General features: G+C 47.8%; 1 protein-coding gene across 2 annotated transcripts in view; it reads left to right on the top strand.

Moving 5' to 3' along the window:
* Positions 1-23,195, top strand: part of MFGE8 (milk fat globule EGF and factor V/VIII domain containing) — a 184,425-nt gene that overhangs the window by 64,777 nt on the left and 96,453 nt on the right. For both annotated transcript variants that reach the window (XM_082254014.1, XM_082254013.1), the window contains exons 2-3: positions 533-655; positions 14,161-14,289. In XM_082254014.1, the coding sequence (XP_082110140.1) occupies positions 533-655; positions 14,161-14,289 (252 nt within the window). The remainder of the gene's footprint in view (positions 1-532; positions 656-14,160; positions 14,290-23,195) is intronic.

The raw sequence follows: 23,195 nt of genomic DNA, 5'->3' as shown, positions 1-23,195 counted from the left end.
GAGATTTGTAACAGCAACCTACCTCATTTAAAGTCCCGCTATCCCCATGCCCCATTTTTGTACACAATACCTGGAGCTTAGTTTTAGGCTTTATGCCATACCGAGCAGAGCGCGGAGCCTGTGTAATCAATCTCCTGGCACCCGCAGCGGCAGTGTACAGCTGCCTATTGATCTAGAGGATGTGGCTGTATACGGCTATGCATAAGGGGTTGCGTAAAGCATGTGCACAGACGTATACTTCAAACCAGTGCTATATACGTTTGGAGCTTACATCTGTGCGCGTGCTTTACACAAACATTTAGCACATAACCGTGTACTGCTGCTTCTAATGCATATCAATGGGTGGTTCCCTGCAGAGCGATTATTCCGGCTCTGCACGCTGTACGAATGTAGTGATATTATGACAGTAGGTTTATATGTAGTTCCTGATCAAAATTACTTGAAGGTCACAGAATAAGAACAACGCTTTATATAGTCCTATTGGCACATTTTGTCCTTGGCTTATAATATTTGCTGTTTCCTTTTTATGAAGGTGAGACCTGCGAACAAAACATCTGTCATAATGGAGGGACCTGCTTCATGAGTACAAATAAGGAGCCCTTCTGCATCTGTAATGATGGATTCACCGGCACATACTGCAACGTGACCGAGAAAGGTGAGCGCATACAGCTGTAAATATTAAAGCATAGCTAAAGACAAAACATTTTTTAGTTTTGGATAGAGTGGAGAGAGATTAGAATGCTTGTCAGTGTTTTTTGCTGTCTGTGTCCCCATTAAAGCGGAGTTCCACCCAACAGTGGAACTTCCGCTTTAGGTATTCTAACCCCCTGACATGCCACATTTGGCATGTCATTTTTTTTGGGGGGGAGCGGGTACCTAGTTTTGACAGGTACCCGCTCCCACTTCCGCTCGGAGCGTCAGAGGTCCCAGAAGATTGCCGGCCAATCAAGACGCGCAGCGCGACTCGCGCATGCGCAGTGGGTACCCGGCTGTGAAGCCGCACACTGTCACAGCCGGGTGCCCACAGCAGTGATGCCGGCGCCGCCGAGACCAGAGGGAGAGGATCGAGGCTTCGGGCGGCCGCATCGCTGGACCGTTGGACAGGTGAGTGAAATGGCTGGAACTCCGCTTTAAGGAGATTTACCCTCTCTACCGTGTTTCCCCGAAAATAAGCCTGGGTCTTATATTAATTTTGGCACCAAAAGACACAGTAGGGCTTATTTTCGTGTAGGTCTTATCATGGAATGTGCTGTCTTCTCCCCCCCCCCCCCGCCTGTCGGGAATCTCCAGTGTGAACTGAGTAAAACTGGTTGTAAAGTCCTAGAATCCACTCTATTACAGTATTATATCCGGTCCATTGTGTGTGTTTCTGTAAAATAATTGTGCCAAATACCTTCATTACAGAGCCGCCCGGCGCTTCTGTGGCCCGCCGGAGCTCTCTTCCCCCGCTCCAACCACTGGAGAGGGAGGGGCCAAGATCCCCCGCTGACAGCTGGGAGAAGAGAAGGAGAGCAGCGGGAGGTCAGCTGAGCGCCAAGCGGCGCTGTAACCGAAGGTATTTGGCACAATTTATATTACAGAAACCCACACATTGGACATTATATGAAACAGTAATAGAGTGGTTTCTAGGATTTTACAACTACTTTAAACCAGGGCTTATTTTCAGGGTAGGTCTTCTATTGAAGCCCTCCCCGAAAATGGGACCTACTGTGATTTTTCAGGGAGGGCTGAAATATAAGCCCTCATTTTAAAGTACTTGTAAAGTCCTAGAATCCACTCTATTACAGTATTTGTCCTGTTTACCATTATCATTGAGCCTAAGTTCACGCTAGTGCATGCAAAACACCACATGTGATTCGCACAGGAATCCCACCTGTGTACGTTACATGGGATGTCTGTGCGATTATGAGCCATACATTTTGTATGACCCCAACTGCATCACATCTACACCAAAATGGTGCAGGTCTTTTTTTTTATTTCCCTCCGCACCTGAATTGCACAGCATGGGTGTTCACACCCGTGCAATGTGATTCTGGCAATAGCACTGCATTTTCCCATGTGTTTCGGGGTGTTTTAATCAAACATTGACACCCGCAGCAGATCGCATAGATGCCAAATAATTGCCTTGCAATGCGTGGAAATGCATTGAATCTTGTGCGGTTCTGTCATCGCATCAGTGGGAACCAGGGCTCAAAGTTAAAGAAAATCTCACATTGTGGGTTGTCTCCAGAAAAGCAATAGAGGGGAAACTTTCCATAAAGACATGGATGAGCGAGTTTGGGGTGGAGGAACTTGACTGGTCTGCACAGAGTCCTGATCCCCAACTTTATAGAACATCTTTTGGGATGAATTGGAGAGGAGACTGCTAGTCAGGCCTTTTCATCCACATCAGTGCCTGACCTCACAAATGCGCTTCTGGAAGAATGGTCAAACATTCCCATAGACGCACTCCTAAACCTTGTGGACAGCCTTCCCAGAAGAGCTGAAGTTGTTATAGCTGCAAAGGGTGGGCCAACTCAATATTGAACCCTACAGACTAAGACTGGGATGCCATTAAAGTTCATGTACCTGTAAAGCAGGCGTCCCAATACTTTTGGTAATATGGTGTGTGTTCACAGTAAGGCTACATTCACACCTGAGCGTAGCGTTTTTCGCGCGTTTTTTACAGCGATTTTTGCGGCGTTTTTTACCGCGATTTTACCGCGATTTTTACCGCGATTTTTGTGCAGGCGTTTTTAGATTGAATAGAGATCAATGGAAAACGCCTGTAATCTGCCCAAAAAGAAGCTCATGTACTTTTTTGAGCTTTGGGCGTTTTGTATACAGCTTCAAAACGCTCAGATGTGAACAGGGGCCATTGAAATGAATAGGATTTGTCTTGTTGGGCGTTTTGAGAGCTGATCCTGGAGCAGAAAAACGCCCCAAAAACGCCCCAAAACGCCTACATGTGAACGGAGCCTAAGATGGAATGGAGATGTATCAATTCACTGAATATCGAATGCCCATTAGGCTTGGTTCACACATGTCCAGCTTCAAGGGGGGGTCGGGTCACGTCGCTCCCTCTGCATTAACAAGAAGTTTTCCCTATATTTCTACTTTAAATAAGCAAACATTCTTTGGACAATCCTAGTTTTATTATGTAATCAGAAATGAGTTTCTTTATTCTGGATGTCATCTGCTGTATAGTCAGTTCACTGGAATGGGTGGAATCCGGGATGCCTTTTCCTAAAATCTGCTAGAGAACTGTCCCGGATACTGCAGACCGTTCCACGCTGACTCATCACTTTGTAAAGCTCATGGCTGGTAACAATGGCAATAGAATATCCTGAATAGGGTACTTATGATGTTAAACAACAATAAAGAAACAATGAGTTTTTTTTATTTTGGATCTCATCTGATCTATTGTCCGTTCAGAAAAGAAACATTTCTCTTACGTCCTCTGACGGACACAGCTCCATGTCTTCTAGACCATTGGGCTTTATGCTGCTCTCTAGGAGTAGGTCTATACAATCCCTTCCTGCTATAGGACTTCAGTTTTTTTCTGCCTAGTCAGGACTAAGGACCTGGCTCTCTGCTGAGATCTGCGGTCCTGGTATTTTTTCCTTTTTAAATGAAATTTTTTACTTTTTCTTTATTATTTTTGTTCCTGTGTGAACTACTACCAACTTGTTCTGTGTGAACTACAATCAACAGCCGAACTGGGAGATGCATTGGATAACCTAGATCTTTATCGTCTTCCCAGTCTGGCCTGCGAGAGCGACCCAACTATTAGCTCCGCACTAGGTTGGCCGCGAGATAGCTCCACTGGACGGGGGCTGGCCGGCCAGTGAAACACCTCGCGAGGTCGCATAGCCCTGGTCACCACCGCAGTCCCGATCAGAGTCGCAGCGTACATCAGGCCGCAGCACCCCCCCATTCCAAGATGGCATGGTGGGACTGCTGGGAGTAGCGCCCGCCCGGTGCCGTGGTGTGGTGAGTAGTGTCCCCCCCCCCTCCTATTTTACGGAATTGCTGGTGTGGTCGCGGGCCCTTCCTGGGGATGGTAGGCCCCCTCCTGTGTCCTCCCTCCCCCTCTTGTTCTTTCCCCCATCTCCACAGCAGGGTTCCCCCTGCATAGGTTGCCCTCACCTGTCCCCTGTCTCCCCCCCCCCCCCTTAGCCCCTCTTGGAGGGGCACGGGTGCATTTGGTTAGGGGGGCTTGTCTGGTGTTGGGCTGGAGAGTGTTGGGTGGGTGCCGCTGTTGGCCCCACTTTTGGGGGCCGTACCTGGGTGCTGTGGGGCGGGGTCCCCAGGGTTGGTCCCCTCCTGGTGCATGACCTTTTCCCTGGGGTCCAGCGGGGTCCCGGATCCCGTGCAGCGCCGGCATTTTACTGTGTATTCTGAATTTCTGTCTTCGACGGCCATGTTTATGTAGTCCAGCGGCCATGTTTTTGGTTTCCCATAGAACTGCCATTTTCTTGTAGTCTGAGTGCGGTGATGTGCTGCAGGGGCCTCTAGTGTCAGTGTAAGCGCTTCCTCTTCCCTTTTCCATCTCAGTGTGTTTCGCGCTCTCCAGCTCTGGGTGGTGAGTCTGGGGTATATGATCCTTCCTCTGCTATATACAGTGCCGCGGGTGCACTGATCCTTGCGGTGCTCCAGCGGTGCGTGGGGTCCCCCATTTTTTTTTTGCAAAAAAAAACAAAACAATTTTTCTCGTTTGTGCATGGCGCTGCTCCACTTAACCCCTGTTTGGCAATGGAGCCCCTGGAGCGTGAATCACCACCTGACCCAGACCCCTGCCTTCACCTGTATCCTCTGCCTCCTCAGTCTGAGGGGGATTTGGCCGGGTCAGGGGTCCTGCAGCCTCATAAGACAGAGGAGAATGAAAACACCTCCTGCAAGCTTTAACCAGACACTGATAGAAGTCACAAGACTGCTATATACTGCTGATGAGAAAATATATTTAGCAGTTTATATTTACTAAAATAATTGCATTTCCATGTTCTTTGTACTGCGGGAGATCAGATATAGTGATTGCAGGCTCCTGGGTTTAGTAACACACTTGACTGCTACTTTTGCAGGAGAGCTTTTTCTTTTGAAAAATAATAGACTTGCTGGCTAGCTCACCAGCTGAAAATAAAAGAAAGCCTAAAAAAAGAAAATGAATGAAGTCATCAGCCTGCAATATAAATGTTTGCTTTTGGGTTGAATAAAACTGTAATGTATGCATGTGTTAGCCTTGTCTGTGTCTTGGGAATGGGCTCTAAGCATTGAACGTTCCCTTTTTGGGAGGCCCTTTTCTATTGGATTGTGTAAGATGTTGCACATATAAAGTATTCAGTGCATCCGCAAAGTATTCACAGCGCTTTACTTTTACCACATTTGTTATGTTACAGCCTTATTCCAAAATGGATTGATTTAATTATTTTCCTCTAAACTCTACAAACAATACCCCATAATGACAACGTGAAAGACGTTAGTTTAAAATCTGTGCAAATTTATTAAAAATAAAAAATGACAAAAATCACATGTACACCTTTGCCATGACACTCAAAATTGAGCTCAGGTGCATCCTGTTTCCACTGATCATCCTTGAGATGTTTCTAGAACTTGATTGGAGTCCACCTGTGGTAAATTCAGTTTATTGGACATGATTTGGAAAGGCACACACCTGTTTATATAAGGTCCCACAGTTACAGTGCATGTCAGAGCACAAACCAAGCCATGAAGTCCAAGTTTGTAGACCTCCCAGACAGGATTGTATCGAGGCACAGATCTGGGGAAGGGTAGAGAATAATTTCTGCAGCATTGAAGGTCCCAATGAGCACAGTGGCCTCCATCATCCGTAAATGAAAGAAGTTTGGAACCACCAGAACTTTTCCTAGAGCGGGTCATCCGGCCAAACTGAGCAATTGGGGGAGAAGGGCCTTAGTCAGGGAGATGACCAAGAACCCGATAATGACAGAACTCCAGCATTTCTCTGTGGAGAGGAGAACCTTCTAGAAGAACAGCCATCTCTGCAGCACTCCACCAATCAGGCCTGTTTGGTAGAGTGGCCAGACGGAAGCCACTCCTTAGTAAAAGGCACATGACAGCTCGCCTGGAGTTTGCCAAATGGCACCTGAAGGACTCTCCGACCATGAGAAACAAAATTCTCTGGTCCAATGAAAAAAGACCGAACGCTCTGGCCTGAATGGCAAGTGTCATGTCTGGAGAAAACCAGGCACCACTCATCACCTGGTCAATACCATCCCTACAGTGAAGCATGGTGGTGGCAGCATTATGCTGTGAGGATGTTTTTCAGTGGCAGGGACTGGGAGACTAGTCAGGATTGAGGGAAAGATGAATGCAGCAATGTACAAAGATATTCTCGATGAAAACCTGCTCCAGAGCGCTCTGGACCTCAGACTGGGGCGAAGGTTCATCTTCAACAGGACAATGACCCTAAGCTCACAGCCAAGATAAAGGAGTGGCTATGGGACATTTCTGTGAATGTCCTTGAGTTGCCCAGACTTGAACCTGATTGAACATCTCTGGAGAGATCTGAAAATGGCTGTCCACCGACACTCCCCATCCAACCCGATGGAGCTGAGAGGTCCTGCAAAGAAGAACGGGAGAATCTGACCAAAAATAGGTGTGCCAAGCTTGTAGCATCATACTCCAAAAAGACTTGAGGCTGTAATTGGTGCTGAAGGGGCTTCAACAAAGTATTGAGCAAAGCTGTGAATACTTATATACATGGGATTTTTTTTATTTTTAATACATTTGCAAAGATTTCAAACAAACTTCTTTTACATTGTCATTATAGGGAATTGTTTGTAGAATTTTGAGGAAAATAATGAATTGAATCAATTTTGGTAAAAGGCTGTAACATAACATAATGTGGAGAAAGTGAAGCGCTGTGACTTCCCGGATGCTCTGTACATCTCATGGTAGTTTGGTATTGTAGTAAATATATCAACCACATAGGTTGCTAGTTCATTATTGTTCTGCGTGTGTTTGTGTTGGATTAGTTGAGTAATGGAAACTTACAAAAGATAATGACTAATAATAAGCTTTCAGGACACAGGGGCCATTCTTCGGGCAGCACCAATCACTGTTCACAAGGTTGTCATTCGCTCAGCTCTCTGTCATGTTTTTTATGCACCTCTAATTATCAATCAAACTTTGTGCTGTAACTAAAGCATGAAGGAAAAGGTTGGTACCTTCTCTGCGTCTTAAATTATGAACTGCTCAGGATATCAAAGTGACTTCAAACTTCATTTTTTGCAAATTGCTGACAGATAGAGGGTAATTGCGGCTTATAAACCCCGATTGGTTTGTACTGTCATTAATGCTTTCCCCTGCCTGTCAGCTGGCGTGTACATTGAGTCACACATGCGCAGGCAGCACAGCGTACATTTATGGCACCTGATCTGTGCAGTGGTGATGTGACTCCCCTACACATGTGCAGTAGTGACCGAATAGACGGAACCCAGAAGGAAGACCTGGTGAAGGTGGAAGTGCCTGGAACCAGCGGGAGCAGTGATAGCACTGTGCTGGAGGGCTTCATTTGACAGATAAGTCTGCCACAATGTGCTAGTATGTTGTGCATACTAGTACATTATGGCATAACCTACCTGAGTACATGTAATTGAAAAAAAAAAAAACGTTTAATACTGCTTTAACCACTTATGCCCTGGAAGATTTTACCCCCTTCCTGACCAGGCCCTATTTTGCGATTCGGCACTGCGTGACTTTAAAGGACAATTGCGCGGTCGTGCGACGCTGTACCTAAACGAATTTGGCGTCCTTTTTTTCCCACAAACAGAGCTTTCTTTTGGTGGTATTTGATCACCTGTGCGATTTTTGATCATGCGCTATAAACAAAAAAAGAGCGTCAATTTTGCAAAAATAACAATATTTTCCACATTTTTTTTTATATGAAATTCCCCCAAAAAAATGTAAAAATCAACATTTTTTAACATTTTCGGCCAATTTGTTTTCTGCTACATAATTTTGGTAAAAAAAAATCGCAAAAAGCGTATTTTGATTGGTTTGCGCAAAAGTTATCACGTTTACTAACAAAGGGAAAGATTTTTGTCATTCTTGTTGTTTTTTTTTTTTTTTTTTAACGCGTAATGGCGGCGATCTGCGATTTTTTTTTTTTTTTTTTTTTTTTTTTTTTTTTTTTTTTTTTTTTGCGGTACTGCAACATTGCAGCGGACAGATCGGACCCTTGACTGACCTTTTTGACACTTTTTGGGTTACCAGTGACATTTCTACAGTAATCAGTGCTATAAATATGCACTGTTACTGTAAAATTACACTGGCAGTGAAGGGGTTAACTTTTTAGAGAGGGAGGGGCTATGTGTGTCCCTAGGGGCGTGATTCTTACTGTGATTGGCTGTGGCTTGAGATGTATGAACAGTGATCAACGGTCCTACATAGTAGAACCGTGTGATCATCATTCATACACCGGGGAGAATGACAGGCGGCTTTGTTTACATTAGCCGCCTGCCTTTCTCCCTCTCCACCGACGATCGCGAGTGACCGGTGGACGATCGGGTCCACCGGTCACACGCGCGGGGGGGGTCTGTTACTGTGCCTCCGGGGGCGCGCGCTCGCTCCTGAGACCCACACAGGCTAGCGACGTAGACCTACGTCGCTCTGCCTGTGAGGGGCTGACTGCCGCAATAAATATACTGTGAACAGTCGGCAAGTGGTTAAAGTAGAATTAAACTGCATTTTTTATTTATTTTACATGGGTCCCCAGGGGTGGTGTATACTAGGGATGCACCAATCCGATATTGGGATCGGATATCGGCACCGATATGGCCATAATAGCTGGATCAGGGGATCGGTAAAATTCAGATCCACGGGCCGATCCGGTTTTGTTCTTTGCATAGCTATGAGGGAGCAGAGAACCGCTGTCAAAAAAAAAAAAAAAAGAGCCTCCTGCAAATGCCTGTAAGTGTCGGTTCACACTATGGCAATCCGACTTCGGGGGCGACCTGTGAAGTCGCGTGCACCGCGACTTCGGCGAGACTTGCACGGACTTCACATAATGGAAGTCAATGCAAGTCGCTCCCAGGTCGTCCCAAAGTAGTACAGGAAATATTTTATAAGTCGGAGCAACTTGAGTCACTGCTATTAGAACGGTTCCTGTAGCACAGAATGGACCGCGACTTGTCAGGCTGACCAGTCGCCTGACAAGTCGCGGCAGTGTGAACCGGGACTCAGTCTCCCAGTTAAGTAAACACATACAATGCATCTTTTCATTCCGTCTGCCAGAGGAGGGCAGTTTAACCTCTTAAATGCACAATGTTATAAAGTATCTACCGATACCGATCCGGGAGTATTCTTTTGTTATAAGCTCACAAAACAGTACTTCCGGATCGGACTCGGGATCGGCGATTTCACAAAGCAAAAGATCGGCATCGGGACCAAAAAAGTCGGATCGGTGCATCCCTAGTGTATACCATAATGTGCTAGCATGTAACCCACATTGGCACAATATGGAGGCCTTGCCTGTCAAATGAAGCCCCCTAGAGCTGCAGTGTCAGCGCTCTCTCTGGTCCTGGGCGCATTCAGCTTCTTTCTGGATTCCGTCTGTTTGGCTGCTTGAATGGCTGGGCAGCGATGACATCACTCATCGCACTTATGCACATGGGAGTTGCATCATCTTTGCACAGAGTGGGGCTATAAATGTACACCGAGCTGCGTGAACGGCTTACTGAACCGGCAGGGGGAAATCATTCTGGTAGAAGGAAGAAATGGGGTCTCTTCTGTGATAAATACTCAGCATTCCTTTGTTTTTTTTTTTTTTTTTGTTTTTTTTATTTAAACATGGGTTTATATCATTTTTAGGCTACGTTCACACCTGAGCGTAGCGTTTTTACCGTGATTTACAGGCGTTTTTACAGGCGTTTTTTGTGCAGGCGTTTTTAGATTGAATAGAGACCAATGGAAAACGCCTGTAATCTGCCCAAAAAGAAGCTCATGTACTTTTTTGAGCGTTGGGCGTTTTGCTCACAGCGTCAAAACGCTCAGATGTGAACAGGGGCCATTGAAATGAATAGGATTTGTCTTGTTGGGCGTTTTGAGAGCTGATCCTAGAGCAGAAAAACTCCCCAAAAACGCCCCAAAACGCCTACATGTGAACGGAGCCTTAAAGTGGTTGTAAACCCTTCCATATATCCAGTGAAGTGACTGGCCTCAGGTAATACACAGAGATTTATTGTATATTTATTTCAGGTACATGTATAGCGCCATCAATTTACACAGCGCTTTACATTTATATTGTACATTCACATCATCCCCTGCCCTCAAGGAGTTTATAATATATAAGGGCCCTTACTCACATTTATACATATACATGCTAGGGCCAATTAAGACAGGAGCCAATTAACCTACCAGCATGTCTTTGAAGTGTGGGAGGAAACCGGAGTACCCAGAGGAAACCTACACAGGTACAGGGAGAACATGCAAACTCCAGGAAGGTAGTGTCATGGTTGGGATTCGAACCGGCGACCCTAGTGCTGCTAGACAGAAGTGTTAACAACTTAGCAGATTTTAAACCAATCCTCTTACATAGGTTGTACCTGTTTATCTGCAGTCTACTCTTCTCGTCAAAGTCCAGAATTTATAAAGCTTGGCTTAAAGTGATTGTTAAGTCTTGTGTGTGTTTTTTTATTAAATAACAAACATTCTACTTACCTGCTCTGTACAGTGGATTTGCACAGAGCAGCCCGGATCCTCCTCTGATTGGGTCACTCTTCGCTGCTCCTGGCCCCTCCCTTCTGTTGAGTGCCCCCACAACATGCAGCTTTCTATGGGGGCATCCGAGCCGAGTTGCAGTTCCCGTGTGTCCATTCAGACACGGAGTTGCGGTTCGGCCCTGCCCCACTTTCCCCTGATTAAATAATTAACTTACAGCTGTGGGAGCTAATGGTGCTGCTGCTGTTTCTCAGCCAACCAGGAGGGAAAGTCCTGGACAGCCGAGGGACTCGTAGACATCGCTGGATAGAGAGGGGGGCTCAGGTAAGTCTTAGGGGGTGCTGGGGGAGGCTGCTTCAGGCAGAAGGCTTTTTTTTCTTAATGCATACAACTTCTTTAATGTGTCAGAAAAAAAGAGGGTGGGGTGCTGAAATTACACCCTGCAAAGCTCAGTGAGGAGAGCTCTGAGAACTGATTGGAGGAAAGGGACACACCCCCACAGCACACAAACAGAGCTTAGGCTGTCCATCACAGGCTGTGTGCTGGAGCTCCCTCCCCGTCACCATTTTTCTCTAGGTGTCAGGAAAACTTGTCAGAAGTGATTGATGCTGATAGCAGAGGAATGAAGCAGCAGACAGAAATTACACTTAGTGCCCTTGATTGAGACAAGTACACACTATAGAGGGATGTGCTTTATTCCTATTTCATGTTTGAGGTTTACAACCACTTTAAAGTGCTGTCATTCTGATCCATTGACTTGAATAGTTTGAGTCACTGATCCACAACAAGCATGCAGCAGGTGAAGAGATGGATTGAGCTCCAGACAGCTGACATTTTTTCAGTGAAAAGCCTTCAGTGGCAGGCAGATTATTTCTTTCATGGCAGATTTTCTTTTTCCACTTTCAGTGTGAATGCCTCCCATGTTGCTGCTTAGCAGCGATCTCTCTGCATGTAATGCCGCTAATGAGCTGTTTAATATTTACTAAGACAGCTCAGAGATTAATACGGTGATCACAGCCGCCCTGTGCATGTGCAGCTAGATCTTGGAATCCCTTTCAGTGGCGTTATTACAATGGAATGTGCTAATCTTTAAATACCTTTTTGCAGGGAAGGGCTTAGATTTGCCGTCAGGTTTGTATCACTCGGTTTGCCTCTGTTGGGGGGATTTATTCTGACTTCCTGTCCCAGTGACACTCAGCACTTCTGTCCCCCCTCTATGGAGTGCATACTTTTTTGCAGTTTTTTTTTTTTTTTTTTTTTAATATCTTTTTATTAATTTTTTTTTTATTGCAAACAAGTCATACAAACATAAGAAAAGAAAAATTAGAAATCACAATATCAAAAATCTTTACTCTATATTCTAGGGTAGGAAAGAAAAAGGAGGAAAAAAAAAAGCAGTTCTTTTGAGAATCTGAAAGTAGTTTGGGAGTTTCCTGAAATTTAGGTTTGGTTCACATCACTGCGATGCGACTCTGATTTACAGTGCGACTTTGCATATTCTATAGGGCCGCGTCACACTTTAATCTCACCAAAGTAATGCAGGAACCTTTTCCAAAATCTCACAGTTCTGAGTTTCATTGATTAAAATGGGTATCATTGAAAACAATGAGATTTCCAATGTCATGCGCTTTTGTGCGACTCAATGTAAATATTCACCAGCACACAAGGATCCTCAATTGTATCCAAATGGTTTTTATTGAAGGAAAATCACATCACAAACAGTGTAGCAATGTTTCGGAGCTACGTGTGACCCCTTTGTCTGGCATGTGACCCCCTTTATCATCATCTGACGAAGGGGTCCTGCCTGGCTCCGAAATGCTGCACTACACAGTTTGTGATGTGATCTTCCTTCAATAAAAACAGTTTGGACACAATTGAAGATCCTTGGTGCCCTGGTGAATATATACATTCTGTGGTGTATCCTCCAGTATCCAGCTGGTGGTTGCTGCAGCACCCGGTACTTTTGAGTCCTCATTCCAGGAATGTGGGCGATGGGAATATGAACTGTTATCTGTGCGACTCAAGTCACTTCAGAAGTCGCACTAGAGTGAACCAGGCCTAAGCCTTAGAAAATCAAATAATGTGATACGTTTTTGTTTTACGCTAGGGTTGCACTAATACCGTGAGTACCGTACCGTAACCCATGAGTACCAATAACCTGCTTAAAAAGTGGACTGTTCCACCAGTGGTGGACTCTCGGGTTTCTAGGTTAAACTAAGCAACCATGATTCCAGTTGAGGAGTCCCTGGCCTTTAAAGCGGAGTTCCACCCTGGTTATACTTTTTTTAATAAAAATACCCCCGGGACAGTCAGGGCTAATACATTCCACAATGGCTAGCCTCTGATCTGTCCTGGGTCGCACTTACCTTTTAGGAGAAATACTTACCTTGAAAAAGTATTGTCCAGAGCTGCCATCTCAGGTGTGGGCAGCTTGAAGCCAGCGCGATCCTCTTCTGCGTCCTCTTCCTTCTTCTTCGGTCCCACGATGCACTGCACCGGCCCCGCCGTCACTTCCGGTGCGCGCGCGTCATCCCTCCACAGCCTCTATGCATCGCATACTAGCTCATTATGTATTACCTTAGAACGAAGCCCCGACACGGACCCCCGGACATCGCTGCGGGTGCCATGATCCCTCGGCGTCTCTTCCGGGTTCAGGCGGCTCCGGCGCTGTGATTGGCCGGAGCCGCAATGACGTCACTTTTTCCGGTAAGCTCCCGGCAAGCAAAACTGAAGGTCCCCACGGACCTTCAGAGCGCATGCGCCGCTCGCGTGAGCGGCTGCATGCACTGCAAATATCTCCTAAACCGTGCAGGTTTAGGAGATATTAATTGTACCTACAGGTAAGCCTTATTATAGTCTTACCTGTAGGTAAAAGTGTCAAAAAGCGGGATACTACCGCTTTAAGGCTTACCTATAGGTACAATAAATATCTCCTAAACTTGCACCGTTTAGGAGATATTTACAGTGCATGCAGCCGATGACGTCATTGGCGCATGCTTTCAGAAGGAACGCCCACCCGCGCCGTTCCTTCAGATCCCAGTGCCGTGAACGATGGCTCCCGCGCGCATGTGCGGGAGTGATGTAATCGCGCCCTCGGCCAATCAGATGGCCGGAGGACGAGATCCAGGAAGCAGGACGGCTGGACATGTCGGCCGTCCTGTCGGCACTGAGGGGGCTTCGTTTTTAGGTAAGTACTTCATAATGAGCTAGTATGCAATGTATACTAGCTCATTATGCCTTTGTCTTTTACAGGTTTTTTTTTTTCACATTTTTTTAAACGGGTTTACTTCCTTTTTAAGAACAAACCTACAGAACCTATTTTGTAACCCGGGGACCGCCTGTAGTATGAATTCTCCGCAATGTAAGTATCCCATGCTTTGAAAGGCACCTCTACTCTGTTTTATTGAATGAGATGTTTTACTTCTTAGCTGTTTTTTTTTTTTTTTAATTGTATTTTTTAGCTTATTATTTTTATATTTATAGGTCCCTGTCAACCAAACCCTTGCCACAACGATGGAGAATGTCGAGTACTGTCCACTCAGAGAGGCGATACCTTTGCACAGTATGTCTGCAAATGTCATCCTGGCTATGATGGAGAGCACTGTGAAAACAGTGAGTATAAATCCCAAATAAATACACTTTTCTCTTACGTCCTCCGACAGTCGCCGCCTCTTCATATTCGTCACATATGGGGTATTAGACTTTGCTCCGAAGGAGTAGCTAGGCAAAAGAATATGTTAACATTAAAGCTTTTAACATATCCCACCCTCAAGGGGTGGTCCCCTCAGTCAATACCCTCCTACTTCCTGCAACCATATCTCAGTTTTAATGTCTAGCTTGTCAGGAGTGGCTGGCTTTTTCTGTGCTGGGGCTTTCTGCCCCAGACTCTTTCTTTTTATAATTTTGTTTGAGTTTTCTCTCTACCTTTACTTAGCTGTTATTTTTGTCAGCGTTAGTTAGTTCTTCTGATGAAGAGGATCATGCGGGCTGGGTCTCGGGCTGATCCCCCTGGTCGCAGGTCGTGGGTCAGTGGCTTCCCAGCCTGCCATCGAGCGTTCAGCCAGGTAACGCTCCTGGCACAGTGAACGACCCATCCCTGTTCGGTGCAGGGATGATTGGTGAGGTGGCTACCTCACTGGACGCTGTGCGGTTTCTTAACCCCCATTTTGTGCGTCTTGAATTGTGACTCTCCCTGCCTCATGTGCAGCGGCTTGTTCGCCTGTGCGGGTCCCCCACGCCATTGAGAGGTAAGTGTATCTATGTGGGGACCTGTCTGTCTGGGGGGGTGTCAGTCTGGGACTGTGTAACCTGCCTCTATTCACACTGCTTGTCTCCCTATCTCTCGGCTGCATGCTGTGGGCTGCAAGGGGGGGGGAGCTGTGTGACACTGTGTGTGTCAGTCTGGTCAGTGTGAGAAGCTGTGTGCTGTGGGGCATGTTTTTTTGGCATGTTTGGGCATATACAGCGATCGCTGCGGCGATCTGACATGTATTCCTGTACAGGGATGTCACGTGTGCAGTACTGCACTGTGGAGCGGCGGTTTGGCGCCATTTTGCCTACACTCGCTCCGGCCGCATGTTTTACATGCATGGCGGCCATTTTCTTGTAGCCTCCATAGGCTTTCATAGAGCGCCCTGGCAGCATCACTTCCTCTTTCCAGGAACACCGATCGAGGCAGCAGCAGCGGCGAGGGTCTCCTCAGGTTTTATCCTTCTGTTCTTGCTATCCATTGCCTGTGTTCAGTTTGCATATTCCCTGTGGGGGTCTCATTGTGCTTGAGTGTGGTGCGGTGGGCTGCGCTTGCCGCGCTTGCTTAAAGGGGCAGTTAACCCTTTATTGTCTGGCATTACAGGGGCAATGGATTCTCAGGAGGGCAAATTTCCTACCGCCTTGGTGGAAAGCCAGGGGACCGCTGTTTCCCCCCCAGGGGGGGATTTAGCCACTATTGTGGCTGGCCTTGCTGCTCAGGTGCAGATGCTGGTGGCTGCTCAATCTACTAAAAGACCCAGAATTGCTCTTTCCTCTGATTCTGAGGGTGAAGGTGATGGGGTTGTTATGGCGGGGGCCTCCTTATCGGGGTCCCGCTCCTCCCTAGATCTAGTGGGGTCCGAGGTGGAGGCTGAAGTTGAGGGGGTTGATAATTCTCCCCCTGGCTCGCCTGAAGAGCTTGCAATCATGGATGAATTGATTGCTTCCATAAAGCAAACACTGCGTTTGCAGGATGAAGTGTGTCCCCCCGCTGCCTTGGCGGCCTATGGGACGCAGAGAAAGCGCAGGACGCCGCAGGTTTTTCCCTGCAATGATGATTTTCAGCGCGCTGTTAAGGAACAATGGCGCAATCTGCGCAAACCTTTTGCTGTACCAAGTAGGTTCAAGCTGCGTTATCCTTTCTCGCCTTCCACTGATGAAAGGTGGTGTGTGCCTCCCCCAGTGGATCACGCAATTGCGGTTTTAAACAAGGCCACTGCGATTCCTGCAGAGGATTCCCCTGTGTTCCGTGATGCCACGGATAGGAGATTGGAGTCTCTTGCCCGTCATACTTATTCTGTTACGGGTTCTATGCTTAAAGCTCTGTTTGCTTCTCTCATGGCGGCCCAGGCGATCACAAGTTGGACGCAGATGCTTAGGCGCGTCCTAGTGGCCGACTCGGCCTCGCCGGCGACCCTGGATATGGTGGATCAAATCCACCAGGGTGTCATGTATCTGTGTGATGCGGACCTGGACCTGGTTCCATTGGCTGCACGTGTGCACAGCGTGGCGGTGTTGTCTCGCCGCCTGGTTTGGTTAAAATGTTGGTCGGTGGACCAATCTTCACGTAAGACCTTAGCCAATCTGCCTTATGATGGGTCTCGCCTTTTTGGGGAGTCCTTGGATGTGTTGATTAAGGGGATCACCGGGGGTAAGAGCACTCTCTTGCCCCATTTCCCCAAGGCTAAGGGGGCTTCTGGGAAGAAGCATGCTAATTTTCGGCCCCCTCAGGGGTCCTTTCGTGCCTTTCGGCCGCACTACAAGGGCAAGCCGTTCAAAGGTCAAGGCTCTCAGAAGAAGCCCTGGTCTGGAAAACAGAAGTCCGGCCAATCCGGATCTGCAGCCCATAACAGTTCGGCCTGAAGGGGCGCCCTCACCCAGTTTTGGGGTGGGGGGACGCTTGCTTGGTTTTCTTCAACCCTGGTTGGCCCGTGTGCGGGACAGATGGGTTCAGGAGATCGTTCGATCTGGTTACAAGATCGAGTTTCTCTCTCGGCCGGAGAGCAGATTTTTTCCCTCAAATCTTCAACTGTCTCCAGAGCGTTTGCGGGACCTGCACCTGGCGGTGCGGGACCTGAGGGCTCAGGGAGTGGTGGTTCCGGTGCCTCATCGGGACAGATTTCGGGGGTTTTATTCCAATCTGTTCACCGTGCCCAGAAAGGAGGGCAAGGTTCGTCCAATTCTGGACTTGAAGGCTCTGAACCGCTCTGTGCGGGTTCGCAAGTTCCGCATGGAATCCCTGCGGTCGGTGGTGGCTGCCCTGGTTCCGGGGGAATTCATGGCCTCCATCGATTTGGGGATGGGGAAAATGGGGATGCGTATCTTCACATCCCCATTTTCGAGGGTCACCAGAGGTTCCTTCGATTTGCCGTTGCGGAGGATCACTACCAGTTCGTGGCGTTGCCTTTTGGTCTCGCCTCGGCTCCGCGGGTCTTCACCAAGGTGCTTGCACCGGTTCTGGCATTATTGAGGGCCCAGGGCATTTCTGTCCTGGGGTATCTGGACGACATTCTGGTTCGGTCTGCGACCAGCCAGGGTCTGGAGAAGGACCTGTCTGTCACGATGCAAACTCTGCAGGAGTTTGGTTGGACGATAAATTTTCCAAAGTCGACACTGAGTCCGTCGGTTCGTCTTCCCTACCTGGGAATGATTCTGGACTCGGTGCAGGCGAAGGTCTTCCTGCCGGAAGACAAACTCAGAACTCTTCAGGAGGAAGTCAGGTCCCTCAGGGACGTTCCGCACTCGTCTCTGCGGACGTGCATGAGATGTCTGGGATTGATGGTCTCGGCCTTCGAGGCGATTCCCTTCGCCCAGTTTCACACGCGGGGTCTCCAAGCGGAGATCCTGTCCAGGTGGGACGGGCGACCTCAATCTCTGGATCTTCAAATCTCGTTGAGTCATCGCACCAGGAGAAACCTTCTGTGGTGGCTCCAGTCCCCGATGGTGTCCGGGGGCAAGTCGTTTCGTCCTGTCTCATGGATGGTGATCACCACGGATGCCAGCCTGTCGGGCTGGGGTGGTGTTCTGGGCGTTCTATCCGCCCAGGGAACTTGGTCGGAGGGGATGTCTTCCCTTCCGATCAACATTCTGGAATTGCGTGCGATAAGTCTCTGTCTTCATCGCTGGACGGACCGGCTGCAGGGCTGCCCGGTTCGGGTGCAGACGGACAATGCCACGGCGGTGGCCTACATCAACCACCAAGGGGGCACCAGGAGTGCCCGAGCGGCTCGAGAAGTGGCCGACATTCTGTCTTGGGCCGAGACTCATGTCCCGGCGATAACGGCGGTTCACATTCCGGGGGTGGAGAACTGGCAGGCGCACTATCTGAGTCGCCAGACCCTGGATCAGGGGGAATGGTCTCTCCACCCGGCTGTCTTCCAGATGTTGTGCGCGAAGTGGGGTCTTCCAGATGTGGACCTGTTCGCGTCTCGTCTCAACAACAAGATGAAAAGGTTCGTGGCAAGGACGCGCGACCCTCGGGCAGACGCGTCGGACGCGTTAGTGGCCCCGTGGCATCAGTACAGGCTGATGTACGCGTTTCCACCGATTCAGTTGCTGTCCAGGTTCCTTCGCAGGTTACACTCGGAACGCAGCACGGTGATTCTTGTGGCACCGGACTGGCCTCGCCGGTCCTGGTACGCAGACCTCGTGAATCTGGCGGTCGACGCCCCGTGGCGTCTGCCTCTTCGAGACGATCTACTGTCTCAAGGACCGATATACCATCCTGCTTTACAGTCGCTGGCTTTGACGGCCTGGCTGTTGAGACCGAGGTCCTGAAGGAGAGGGGTCTCTCTCCAGAGGTCGTTCATACTTTGATCAACGCGAGGAAGTCTTCCTCGGGGAAGGTTTATTACCGTACTTGGAAGGCCTATTTTGCCTGGTGTGAGTCCAGGGGGTTTTCACCTCGCACGTACTCGGTTTCCCGTGTACTGTCTTTCCTTCAAACGGGTGTTGATCAGCGTTTGGCGCTGGCTACGATCAAGGGTCAGGTGTCTGCGCTGGCCGTTCTGTTTCAACGTCCCGTGGCTTCCAACTCCTTGGTTGGCACTTTTGTTCAGGGTGTGCGGCATCTGGTTCCTCCTAGGAGGGATCCTTTGCCCCCTTGGGACTTGAATCTCGTTCTGTCTGTGTTGCAACGTGCTCCTTTTGAACAGATCAGGGAGATCTCGTTGTCTATGTTGTCCAAAAAGGTTGCCTTTTTGGTGGCGATCACTTCGGCTCGCAGAGTGTCGGAGCTGGCAGCTTTGTCCTGCAAGTCTCCGTACCTGGTTGTTCATTTGGATAAGGTGGTCTTGCGACCTAATCCTTCTTTTCTTCCGAAACGAGTTTCGGAATTCCATCTTAATGAGGATATTGTCTTACCTTCGCTGTGCGCGAAGCCTAAACATCCAAAGGAGGTGAGATTGCATTCTCTGGATGTTGTTCGGGCGATAAGGGTTTACCTTAAATCGACTGAGTCTTTTCGAAAGACGGACTCCTTGTTTGTTCTTCCAGAGGGTCCTCGGAAGGGCATGGCGGCTTCGGCCTCTACCATCGCCAAATGGATCAGGCAGACCATTGAACAGGCCTATGCTTTGCAGGGGAAGGTTCCCCCTGTGCCTGTGAAGGCGCACTCTACTAGATCTTTGAGTACGTCTTGGGCCTGTCGTCATGGGGCTTCTGTAGCCCAGGTGTGTAAGGCGGCGACCTGGTCGACCGTACACACGTTCACAAAATTCTACAAAGTAGATGTTCAGGCATCGGCGGATGCTTCCTTTGGCCGCAAGGTTCTTAGTGCGGCAATTCCCTAGGGTCCCTTGTTGGGGACCTCTGGCTGTTGGGATAAGTTTTGTATCCCCTGGTTTTTTGTCTTTTCCTGGGTTGTTGCTCCTGTTGAGCACTTGTTTTTTTCTGTTGCCCAGCTGGTTTCCTTCCTTTGGTAAGGTTCCTTCCTTTGATGCGGAGACTGCGTTGCCTTTTCGGCGCGGATGCGTTTCCCACCCCTCATGTTTGCACTGCTTTGGGACGTCCCCATATGTGACGAATATGAAGAGGCGGCGACTGTTGGAGGACGTAAGAGAAAACGGAATTTTTGTAAAATCTTACCTGTAAAATTCCTTTCTCTGAGTCCTCCGACAGTCGCCGCCCCCGCCCCTCTTTTGGGGTTTGGTTGTATACTCTACTGCTATTCCACTAAAACTGAGATATGGTTGCAGGAAGTAGGAGGGTATTGACTGAGGGGACCACCCCTTGAGGGTGGGATATGTTAAAAGCTTTAATGTTAACATATTCTGTTGCCTAGCTACTCCTTCGGAGCAAAGTCTAATACCCCATATGTGACGAATATGAAGAGGCGGCGACTGTCGGAGGACTCAGAGAAAGGAATTTTACTGGTAAGATTTTACAAAAATTCCGTTATTGCTACAGCCAGGCCCAACGCATAGTTTATATTTTGGGAATGTATGCCGAATTATTTGGTTGGGCCAAACAAAGAGCAATGCTTATATGACAATTGTAGCAGTACGATGCAGGTAAAGATGAATTCCATGTATAAAATATTGTATACATAGGTACATTGATCCTGCTTGAACCAATGTAACTTTGTTTATACTATACCTGATCGATGCCCCTGGAAGATGGAAATGACCGAAGAAGACAGCGATTCTTCATTGATCTTCACTTGCTTCCAGGTCCATCACAGCCGTCCTGTATTCTAAATGCTGCGTAAACACACAATTAGATAAATGGATGATAAAAATCGCTTTTGGATTGATCATACGGTAATCTGTTCGGCCGATCAACATGGGCTCCATTCAGAGAATGCTTTGCATTTTCTGAATGAATACAAAGCATTCTCTGATTGGGCGAGGCGGGGTGGTGATCTCATACTCCCCACCTCACTTTTGTGGTTCCCTTCTATACAGACTGATTGGATCACAACAAAATTGGTCTACAACAATTAAAATGTGATATTAATGCACTATTAGAAGTCAGACTGAGGACATTGAGAGGTAAAGGTTAGCTGCACCAGAAATTGATGCTTCTGTTTTGGGCACTGGCGGGTATGAATATCTCACAGGGTTATTTTGTCTCTTGTATACTGCTATTATAAGATTTTGTTGCAGTAAATAGAATCTCTTCTCTCTTAAAAGTCCATTATCAGTGTCATTCCTTTACAGCCTATTTTCTCAACCATCTGTGCTATGAACAATCCAGTGGGGTAATGTGACACTGCTATTCGGCTTTGTCAGGGCAAACATAATCCTTATGGTGGCAGCAGCTTGTCATTAAAGTGGTTGCATTAAGGCAGTGGTCTCAAAACTGTGGCTCAGGGGCTGGATGTGGCCCTTTGCTTGCTTTTAGCCAGCCCCTGGGGAATTATTCCCCCCACTGTTGGCATTAGTGGGGCATAGTTCCTGACACTGACTTGGACAACTGGGCACTTTTTCCTCTCACTGACACCAACGATGGGGGAATATTTCTCCTACTGATACCAATGATGGGGCACTATACTGCTCACTGATACCAATGATGGAGCACTATTCTTCCCACTGATACCAATGATGGGGCACTATTTCTCCCACTGACACCAACGATTTGGGAATATTACTTCCATTGACACCAATGGTGGCGCACTATACCTATCACTGATACTATTGATGGGGCACTATTCCTCCTACTGACACCAACAAACTAGGTACTATTCCTCCCACAGACACATATGGGGCACTATTTCTCCTACTTATACCAACGGTGGCACACTAGTCCTCCCACTGACACCAATGATGGGATACTATTCTTCCCATGGACACCAATAATGGGATACTATTCCTGCCAATGATAGGGCACTATTTCTCCAAATGATGGAACACAATTACGCCCCCCAAATACCAATGATGGAGCACTATTTCTTCCACTGACACCAATGATGAGGCACTATTACTCCCCCCCCCCCCCTCAAATACCAATGATGGAGCATGGTTTACTCACACTGATGCCAGGACATTTTCTAAACCCAATGGGCCACAGTCTGGCCTTCCTAAAGTTTGAAAGACTGTAAACTTGGCTCTTTGTTTAGAAAGTTTGGAGACCCCTGCATTAAGGTTAAAAAAAAACCTTATACATGTGACTCCACCCTCCTTGCCCCAGCAACCCCCCCCCCCCCAATCTCGATCCACTGATGTGCATGAGCTCCTGCTGCTGTCAGTCACAGCCAGTGAGGAGAGAGCGGGGGCAGGGCTGCATGCAGAAGGTGTGGCTACACCGAGCAGGATAGGAAACAAGTACGCTCTGGGGGTGCTCGACAGTGAGGAGGAGCCAGGACAGCAGGAGGTCCAAGAAGAGAGAGAATCTGGGCTGCTCTGTTCAAAACCATTACACACAGCAGGGTAAGTATTAGGGATCGACCGATTATCGGCAACACCGATAAATCGGGGGCCGATATCCACTTTTCCCAATATAAATCGGAATCGTCCCCGGAGGTTACCGATATTGCCGATTTATTTCCGGAAAGTGCTTGTACCGGAGTGATGCCTGCAGCTAGAGGTATCACCCCGGTACTGGCGTTGTAATGACAACCGATGCGGCTGAGAAGCCACTCGGCTGTCATTACAAGGAGTCGGAGGGGATGCCCCCTCCCCCGCTGCCTTCCGCGGCTCGCCTGGGTCTCATGTCCCACCGGGAGACCCGGGTCAACCAGCCTGCATGGCCGCCAAAGACTCGATCAAAGCCGCATTCGGCTCTGATCGGGTCTCCATGTAAAAAAACCATGACATTACTTCCGAGTACTCGGCGACAAATAAAAAAAAATGATGGCATTCAAAACAGTTTTGAATGCTTTTAAGTGCAGAGGAGGGGTTTTGGGTCTTTTAGACCCCCAGATCCCTCCACAACAGTACCTGTAGAAAATTTTTTTTTTTTTTAAATGTCCGAAAATATCAGCTGATACTGATATTCGATGACCAAAATATTGGTATCGGCATTAAAAAAACGATATCGGTCGATCCCTAGTAAGTATGACATGTTGTTTAAAAAAAAAACAGTTTTTACAATCTTAAAGTTCCTGACTGAGATCAGTAATTGGCTTATTGGACTTGCTGGAACTTGCTGGAAAGTACAAAGAATTAAAGTATATGTTTTCTTGGAAGTGCACCCTGTTAGGCATTACATGCATTTGGTACAAAATGCGTTCTTCTTATGCTTCATCGCCTTACTTCAGCTCTATCTCAAGCATAGATGTCCACTGGGAGAAGCTTTTTAAATGAACCTGGCTACAGGTTCAAACACAGCCA

The sequence above is a fragment of the Pelophylax lessonae genome (genome assembly GCF_965119305.1).
Source record: "Pelophylax lessonae genome assembly, chromosome: 4".
NCBI classification, from domain to species: domain Eukaryota; kingdom Metazoa; phylum Chordata; class Amphibia; order Anura; family Ranidae; genus Pelophylax; species Pelophylax lessonae.
Note: the sequence above shows the minus strand (reverse complement) of the source record. Positions and strands in the feature narration are given on the sequence as shown.